The 9,688-nt window shown below is 37.1% G+C and overlaps 1 protein-coding gene across 1 annotated transcript; it reads right to left on the minus strand.

The window, feature by feature from the left end:
• Positions 1-5,246: 5,246 nt before the first annotated feature.
• LOC109164702 (probable methyltransferase PMT18) lies at positions 5,247-8,859 on the minus strand. Its single transcript, XM_019313243.1, has 5 exons — positions 7,971-8,859; positions 7,437-7,647; positions 7,045-7,345; positions 6,413-6,880; positions 5,247-5,505 (listed from the first exon to the last, which is right to left on the minus strand). The coding sequence occupies exons 1-5, from the start codon at positions 8,679-8,681 to the stop codon at positions 5,280-5,282; spliced, it is 1,917 nt and encodes a 638-aa protein (XP_019168788.1). The 5' UTR covers positions 8,682-8,859; the 3' UTR covers positions 5,247-5,279.
• Between the last annotated feature and the right edge of the window lie 829 nt (positions 8,860-9,688).

Here is a 9,688-nt window from a genome sequence, read left to right on the forward strand (position 1 = left end):
GGTCGGTCGGAATTAGTATGGGGCTCAGGACGTTTGGGTCGAGGTTAGTCTTGCCCTACCAACCGCTATATGAAAATATAAAGCAAGTATAAAAGTAGAAGATTAGAGAGCTTACCGATCGAGGAGACTTTGAGAAGCTTGAAGATCCTTTGCTCGACTGATCTGCTGAGGTGCTTCGCTCGGGACTCTCTAAGTATGCCGATCGAATCAGAAGATTGAGGAAAGTTCAAATGAGGGCCTCAAGGGCCTATTTATAGGAGAGCGTTTGGGCGGGAAACCAGTCCACTTGCGTGACGCGACCGCTGCTGATTCCGAGGCGACCGTTGCAGTCGCGTTGGCCGGCAGTCGTCGACACGTGGCAAGGGAGGGAATGACAGCTGGCCGGTCGGTTTGGCGGCGGACCGTTGGGCTTCTTCATCCCGTCCCGTTTTTTCCCGGACGGTCAAAAAGGCACGGACTGGGGGGCTCTTGGTAGGGAATATCCCGACCGACATAATATTACCCCGATCCCTGTGCCTTTGTCCTTTTCTCCTTGTCTTTGCAGGTTACAGGTCGGTTTTCTTGTGAAGAACCCGGTCGAGGTCCGACCGGGAGTTACCCGATTGGCAGTGTCGGCCACCGAGCGGTAGCCCTTAGCGAAGGAGCTGAGAAGATACACGTGGCGGCTCCACGCGTTGACAGGCAGGGCACCCGGGAAGGCGACACGTGGTTGCTACGTGGGAGGCATGCCGGACGACCGGATTTGTGTCTCCAGCTCCGCGGCTATAAATACCCGCGATAGCAACAGTGTGAGGGACTTTTGGACGATCGATAGGTTGTTGTTAGAGAATCCCGACCGCAGTCAGTCGGTACTCAGAGCAACCATTTAGATTGTACTTAGGGCCTTCACTGTGATCAATAAGAGTTATTTAATTGCTTTAATTGGTCTCGTGTTTATTTAATTACCGCATTACGTGGCAATTAGCACTATCAGGTTGGTTTGGAAACTCAAAAATTAACTTTCAAGCGTTATTTTATGATTTTTGTCCCGTGTTTGGCTATGAAAGGTAAATAAAGTTAACGTGAAAATATTCATTATGATCAAAACAAATTACCTATTTGGCCAAAAAAATCTATTATGAAATTTCTATTCCGAATATATTTGTTAAATTTATGTCTCACGTTTAGTTCTCTATCTCTATAAATGGTGTCAAATGGACAGATTGGACCACCATCTCTCTTGTCAATTATCATTATTAGAACTGCACTAAGCGTAGGGCTCTTAACGAACTGAACATGAACAAAAAGACGTTGTTCGTGTTTGTTTGTTAAGAATTTTAGAGTGTTCGTTTGTTAAGATTTTTTAAAAATTATGTTCATGTTCGTTTGTTAAGCATTCATTAGTGTTCGCTAACATTCACAAACATATTTGGTAACGTTTGTGAACACGTTAGTTCACGTTCATGAACACGGTTCCTTTACAGCTGCTGCAAATAGTTTTGGGACAGCAAATGCGTTTGGCCAGAGCAATTTTCTTCAGCCGTATGTCGAAACTCTTCTTTATTATTACTTGAAGAATCCTTTTTATACTGCTACATGTATGGCTCCCATGCCAACAAAAGAAAGGGTAAAATAAAAGGAAACGGAGATTTTTGAAATATCTGATGGTGGTAGCTGATATCATTTTTTAGGTTTTATAGTAGCTCCTTTTGGTTTTTCGGGTGAAATCCATTGGGGATGGCCAGACAGGGCACTGATCCTCATCGGTAATGCTTTTGTTGTTGTTGGTCCCTCTCTTCTATACGCTTTCTTACCATTTTGTTGACGTGTTCCAGTCTTTTATTTTTCAGCTATTGGTTTAGGATTTGTATCGTTTCTGTACACAAAGATTGTGTATATTGGACGCTTTTCGTGTGCATTCAGTTGCATGTTTCATCGGAAAAATGATTTGGTTTCTAGAACTAAATTTCAAATGTGTTATTGGTATCGAAATGACAAATGTATTCAAGTGTTAGGTCGCTGTTGAAGCATTATATATAGTGTACATGGACTCCATGCTTACACTAAGCCTTCCCAATCAGGTAGATGTTGCACTTTGCGTCCGATCCTATTTTACATTGTAGATTGTCGTCCAAAATGACATAGTTAATATATGATGTACATTTAGTTAAATTAATAAATTATATATATCGTTATCAATTAGGCTAGCACGTTTGATTTTGGGCTAGCTTTAGTGGTCTAATAATTTTTATTTTTGGTTGGGTTAAAAATTCGGTCTTAAACCTTCGGTTGTTTGGCTTAGGCAAATTATGTCCTGGACCCGTGTCCATAATTTATTGTGGACACGAGTCCAAAACGACGTCGTTTTTAAGAAAAACGCGTCATTTCAGTTATTTTTTTTTTTTTTTTGATTTTGTCTCGCCGTTAATGACGTTATTCGTTTGTGCCATTATGAATGTACAGTTATGACATTATGAATGTAAGTTATAAAATTATAAATACAGAATTCTGACATTATTAACTTACAATTGTGAACATATAGTGATAAAATTATGATTTTACAGTTATTGAATTATGAATGTACAGTTATTCAATTATGAATGTACAGTTATGCAATTATGAATATATAGTTATGGAATTATGAACACAGAGTTCTGACATTATGAACTTACAATATGAACATATAGTGATAAAATTATGAACATAGAGCTCTAAAATTGTGAACATAGAGCTTCGAAAATTATGAAGTTACAATTATTGAATTATGAATGTACAGTTACGAAATTGTGAATGTACAGTTATGGAAGTATGAATGTACAGTTATTGAATTATGAACATTATGAACATATAGTAATAAAATTATGAACATATACTCACATAACGAATTTGAAATTAAAAAAAAAAAAAAAAAAAAAAAAAAAAAAAAAAAAAAAAAAAAAAAGAAGAAGAAGATAACAGTGCCTTAATTAAAAAAAAAAAAAAAAAAAGAGATAACAGTGCCTAACGTCATTGTTACCCTGTCCAGCATGCATGCTGGACACAGGTCCAGAGCATAACGATTGTTAAAATTTTGGTACTTTTAAATTAATATTTTAAATGTTCAATTTTAATAAACTAGTTCATTTATACTAATAATTATAATTTTGTACATTTCAATCAATATAAACCTTCATTTTAAAATTTCAAATAAAAATAATTAATATATCTATACCATAATAATGTAATTAATGTTTTTTTTAATCTTCCATTATTTATTTTCATTAAAATATTTTATTTTGTAATAAATTTATTAAAATTTTATATACAAAGTTAATTAAATTACTAAAGATGTACATAAATATAAATTTGTGATATATTTTGTTCTATATCACTTGTGAAACAAATGATAGTCTTTAGTGGCTCAAGTTATCAGGTTAGCCTACTAAATTTCGTGTTAACATGTTTGGGTCATTGGGTTTGTCGATTTCAAGGTTATCGGATTGGATTTTTATCGAACTAAAATTTCTTGGTCTTTTTTTTTTTTTTTTTTTTTTTTTTTTTGAGTTATCGAGCTAGCTCATTGATTTTAGGCTAAGATTGACATGCCTAACTGTATACCTATTATAATTAACATATTATATATACTTGCCGCCAAGCGCCTTGTGCTCAAATCGCATGTAATGACTTTCTCATATTGGGGGGTCATAAGATCGAGCCTCAGTGAATGCGGTGTTGACTCTACAGGAGCCAAAGTAGAGGACATGATTTGAGGTCCCCCCCCCCCCCCCCCCCCTGTGTGAGGAGCTAAAGGGTTAAGGCCATTATAATAGGGTGAGATATTTTTCAAGGGATACTCGATCCTGACCCGAACATCATTACACTTTGCGATCCACCCAATTCTGGCATTAGTCTAAAATGATATTTAAATTATATACTTAACATATTATGTAATTCAGTTAATAAATTATATACATATTATAACATATTATCAATTAATTAATTACGTACGTGTACATAATCTGTTGGTTTTATGACTTTTGGATAGTCAACAACTGACCAACACAACCCTTAAAATAACGAGTATATAGGAAATAGGAAAATATAGAGGGAATATGGAGAGAATATATGTATTGCATTGCTCTGAATTGCTTGTGTATGATGAAAATTGCTTGTCCATGGTGAAAATTGCTTGTCCATTATTATATCATAAATCAGAATTCATATTATATTGGACTCAAACATATAAAAATAATATTCAAATTGATCAAATTTATAAGCATAATATTCAAAATGATTAAGTATTTTTTTATCTGTATAAATCATTAATATTTCTGATGCTAGCTCAACACACCTTATATAATTGTTAAAATTAGTTGATTGAATTATAGGAATTATAGGTATTTACCAGGTCAAAAAGGTCCCTATTACTGAACAAAAAAGTGTGATTTATCTATTAAAACATTAAAATAAAGAGAATCATGCAATTCATCTATTAAAATTACAAAAATCGTGTAAATTTTTTCTTTTTAGCAAGTAACGACTTTATGTATATTTTTTGTGACATTATCGTGGAAATAATTGAAGTTAATCGAAGACAACCATCATAGCTATTTGATCTTTGTGTGCCTGTTTTCTTGTGATGAAGACAACCATGGTTGGTAGGAGTGCCAAAATCATATGGGTAAATTGAAAAACTAATTTTCAAAGTTAACTTTTCATAAGTTAAAATTATTTGTAATTAGCTTCTCATAAGAAAGTTTAAATTTTTATATTCCGTAAAAAATTGTTTATTAAATAGTTTCAAAAAGCATAAGTCACCCTTATATAGTTTAAGGACTATTTACACATGAACATGGTTATCCATTATACATTATTAGGTATTTGGGTAGTGTTTATAAATTTTTCATCCCCCAAAAAAATAAAAACTAGCGGATTAAGTTAGATATCTTTAGTAATAAATTAGTCTAGTTACTAATTAATATTCGGATGGTTTATTATATAATTTTATCAAATCTTTAGCTTACAACTTTTATTATAATTTATTCATTCTATTTAAAATGAATTAACAATATAATTTTTTTATTGAATTTTATAGTTGGTTAATTTATAAAGCTAAGTGGATTTCTTTTCTTTCTATCCATTAATCCCATGACTTGAATATTACTCCCTAAATATCCTTAATATTTTTCATTTTTAAAAGGCCACCTGAAATTTAAGACCAACCAATCGATAAAATGGAGAACTTCTTTCTTTTACATACACAAAAAATGACTATATATGTTTCAACTTTCAAATGATGAAAGCAAATGAATTGAAGTTTATTACTCTCCTTTAGACTTGCCGCCTGTCCAGTAACTTTTTACAGCAACAAGAATCTTCTCCGGGTTAAATGGCCCGCTTTCGTGATCCATAATCCGACTCCGCCACCTCATCCCATCTGTTATACTCTTCACCTTCACCAACACCTCCACCACGTCTCTCATTATTACTGTCCCTTCTGGCCTCAGTATTCTATCCATCTCCAGCAAAATGTACACTATGTCACACCTGTACTCCAACATATAAAATATAAAATATGCAGTTTAATATTGTATCTTTTTTGAGTAATGAGAAAAATTTATAGTCACAATTTAAGTATGTGCATGGGCAATCCTACTTTGTAACTCTAATTAGCAAAAAATCACTGTTGGGTGTTGGTCAGATCCGCCGAGTTCAGCCCCTACTCAATTCGAGACGTGGCGTTGTGAATTACCATGGAGGGATGTGGTTAAATGATTAATTTTGTCCACCTACTTATCACCAATTGGTTTTAAGTAGGATATGACAATTCAACCAGATACCCAAGGAACTCGGTTAAGCCTTACAACAGTCACAGAATGGGTGACTCCGGCCCTAAGAAGTAAGCATAATGCAGTGTTGAGATCCAACAATCACAAGGAGGTAATACGGTAGGTTGCTCACTTGCTCTCGGCTCAAACCAGGAAGGCTAATAGGCCAAAAGGGCAGCTGTAGCTAAGTTGGTTTGGGTGTTGACATGATAATCACCATGTTCCAAGTTGGACTCTCAGTGGGGGTAGCCCAAGGCTAATAGGCCAAAAAGGCAGCTGTAGCTAAGTTGGTTTGGGTGTTTGATAATCACCATGTTCCAAGTTGGACTCTCAGTGGGGGTAGCCTATTGGCCTTCTTGTTCGCTATTCTCACATAGAGTTGAATAACATGTGAATAACATGTGTCTCAACCTACTGAAACACAAAGAACCAAAACACAAAAAACCAATAACGTCTTCACCAAGGCTCAAACTCATTACCTTCCAAATGAAAGTCTAACCCGGATACCATTAGACCACATAGTCTTGGTATTAAGTCTAACAGTTTAATCAACTTAATTAGCAAGTATCTCATGTACTATTAAAATGGAACACATTATTTAATTTGTTATGAAGCAGTTTAATTACCTGTCTTGATATATGCTGAAAACCCGGGCGGCATGGATGAGATCATATGTTCTGGGATATGTTGAGAATGCTTCGCACCAATCCTGGTACGTGCCGATGAGTCCTCGTTGGTATATTATCCCCAGAGTGTCGGGTTGTACGGTGACAGGGACGACATTCATTACCCAAACTTGGTACTTCAACAATGCCGCTGCGAATCCGCCGAGGTTAGCATTCATGTCCATTACGTTGCGGTACTGCCCTTGCGCTAAGGGACTTACGATGCGGCTGTAATGTGACACCTTGCGTTTCCATTCTTCATTATCAGCTTGGAATTTCTCCGGCGTGATTCCGGGGACTGTCCCGGAGATGATCCTTGGAGGAACTGCAAACGCACGGTCCGGCCACTTCTCTAATGCACCGCCGGCCACTTCATCCGCGTTGCCCACAACCGGCAGTGGGGTGGTACACAACTCCATATCCTTGTACCTTAAACACCATTTGGATCGGATCACGAGGTGTCATACATTTTGCATAGATTAAGAACTAAATTTGCTGTCTTGTGTTATGAAATTATGTACAAATATTTTTGATCCAGGGTCATAATATTATTTGGACCCTTATTTTATATGCTTAACAAAGTATATATGTACCATGCTGCGTCGGCATTAGTGTCCGGTTTGCAGAAAGGCAAGGAATCAGACATTGATTTGACCTTGGCACACTGAAGGTGGTTGATGGGCTTTTGCCACACTGCTAAATCGCCCTTTTCCATCACTTTTTTCCAGCATAATTTTCTGGCATGCTCCTCAATGGAATCTTGTTCTTTCTTCAAGTCTTCTTGTGTCCTCTCCCACCCTCTCCAGTGTCGCTTCCACCTGACCGGAGGGCCCGACAGTATCCAATATCCCCCCGGACTAAGAACTCTATCAACTTCTGCTAAATACAGCCCATCTGCAACCATTACATCATATACAATTTGGGTATAAATATAATCTTTAGACTTAGACTTTTAGTCGAGACAGACAGAATGTTAAAATGTTACCAAAGTCGGCCCAAGGTATGAGGCACCGGGAGCAATGAGCCATGTCGAAAGCTCTTGCTGGGTAGGGCATTCTCTGGGAGCCCAAGGCGCCAATCATCGCCGGAACGCCTCTCTCCAATGCGAACCACACCTGAGCTTCGTGTGTGTCCATCGGAGCAAAAGACATGGCTATGATTTCCCTTTTCAACAAGTATGCACCCCAACTCGCAACCTTAAATATGTGAATTTCAATTAATCTCAGATATATAACCCAAATTAAATTGGTTAGACAGCTGATTTAGTAATCACGAAATTTTAAATTTAACTGTAGTTCATGACAAATTAGGCTAGTTTATCTCTTTATGATCTTTCGTCAGTTAAATCAATACAACTGATTCAGTAATCACAGAATTTTAAGTTTAATTATAGTTTATGACACACTAAACTAATTTATCTCTTTATGATCTTTTACCGCTAAATTTGTACACATCATTTTGAAATGGTTGCAGTTTTTCTTGTCATCCAATATATATATACAAAGCAATATGTACTTACTCCGCAGCCTGTATCAAGAGCAGTTCGGACGGATCCAGTGGTGAGGGGAATGAGCTCGGTCATGTCATCAATGTAGGCGTCAGCGCCATGTGGAAAGCCGGTGCCACCGCCGGGAAATCTGAGGCGGTCACCCACCACCTGAACCCAATTCTGAACCGCCTTCTCAACGCTAAGCTCTTTGTGGGGAATATTGGCAAACCAAGCGAAATCTCTGCTCTGGGGCCATTTGAAGGGGATCTTGTAGTTGGGCGGCGCCGGGATGAGGCAGCGGAGGAGCTCCTCCTTGGTGGGGCAGTGCCGCTCCCGGTATTTCATCATTTCCCGGTCAAATTTCCTCCCCCTTTGCCTGTCCTGGCACGGAGCGTACTCGCTGTAAGCCATGTCACACGGAGGAAAGCTCACCGGCTGATCACCGGAATCGTTCACCGTTAACCGATGATGGCTCTCAAAGTCCAGAGCCGGCGACGAGGAGATGGACTTACCGGACGACGACGACGACGACGACGTTGTCGACGGTGATCCCACTTTCTTATCACACCCGATTCGGTTGTAGAAATCTGATTGGTTAGCAGGGATATATGTTGTCGTCTGCCATGCTCCAATAACATAGGATATTATACACAACCCACTCACCGCCAAAATCCACGTCAGCCGTCGCCGTTTTGTTTCCAGCTGGTGAAGCTTTGGGGATCCACTATACTCCTTCGCCATTTATGTATTATATATTCCACCAGAATCTATATATGTTATATCAACAATAATCAATCAAATTAAGTTGAACCTCGATTGTTCTGATCTGATCTGCACGAGTGAGTACGTGCATGCATGCATGGAAAACAACATAATATAGTACGATCGATCTGTCCTTGAATTGGTAGTTAGTATAGGAGAGTGAAAATGTTGTCTTAACTGAGAAAACAGGAAGTAGATCGATATAGTCGTGGTCCTGTTCCTCCGCATGTACATGTTCCATCCAACTCTCCTATGATATGATATTCCACTTGACACTTGTATACTGATCCAATGTATCAGTGTTACATATTTTTGACATATTTTATTTCCTAAATAATAACTTAAATAAACTTCATAAGTTTTAATATAAAGTTGATGATGATCTCAAATAAGACTACATATTTTTTTAGTGAAAAAGTATTTTTTTATAGATTAACAAGTATTATTCAAAAAAAAAAAAAAAAAAAAAAAAAAAGTAACGTATTGCTATACATTTGATAGCATTAATAAGTACATGACTATATGATATGTATACAGGGATAAGAGTATACAACTAATTAAGGTATACAAAGTAGTAGAGTAAAGAGTATTCTATTTATAATATAAGAGTTCTTAGTATAATTCAAGTGTACTATAAAGCTAAGGAGGTTGGTAACGTAGACTTTATAATGATTGGAAAGTGTAGTGCTAAGTCGAAAAATTTGAATCCCTCTACTATTGGCTAAAGGAAGTCTCTATATATTGTTGGAGCAGAAAACACACGCCAAGTTTTCACCTGATGGAGTGATGGGTTCAATACTCATGACTCAAGATAGTCATGACACATGTTGAATGTTGATCTTGGGGATCATATATATCCATAATAGTGATGACAAGAGTGATTGTTTGTCATCCTTTTCCATTCTTGGTGACCGGGCTTCCTAGTCTTAATTAAAGCTCAAGTTCGGTTTGAGTATAGTCATCCTTTGCCTAAGTAATGTCATTAA

Source organism: Ipomoea nil, unplaced genomic scaffold (assembly GCF_001879475.1).
Source record: "Ipomoea nil cultivar Tokyo-kokei standard unplaced genomic scaffold, Asagao_1.1 scaffold3069, whole genome shotgun sequence".
In the NCBI taxonomy this organism is placed as follows: Eukaryota; Viridiplantae; Streptophyta; class Magnoliopsida; order Solanales; family Convolvulaceae; genus Ipomoea; species Ipomoea nil.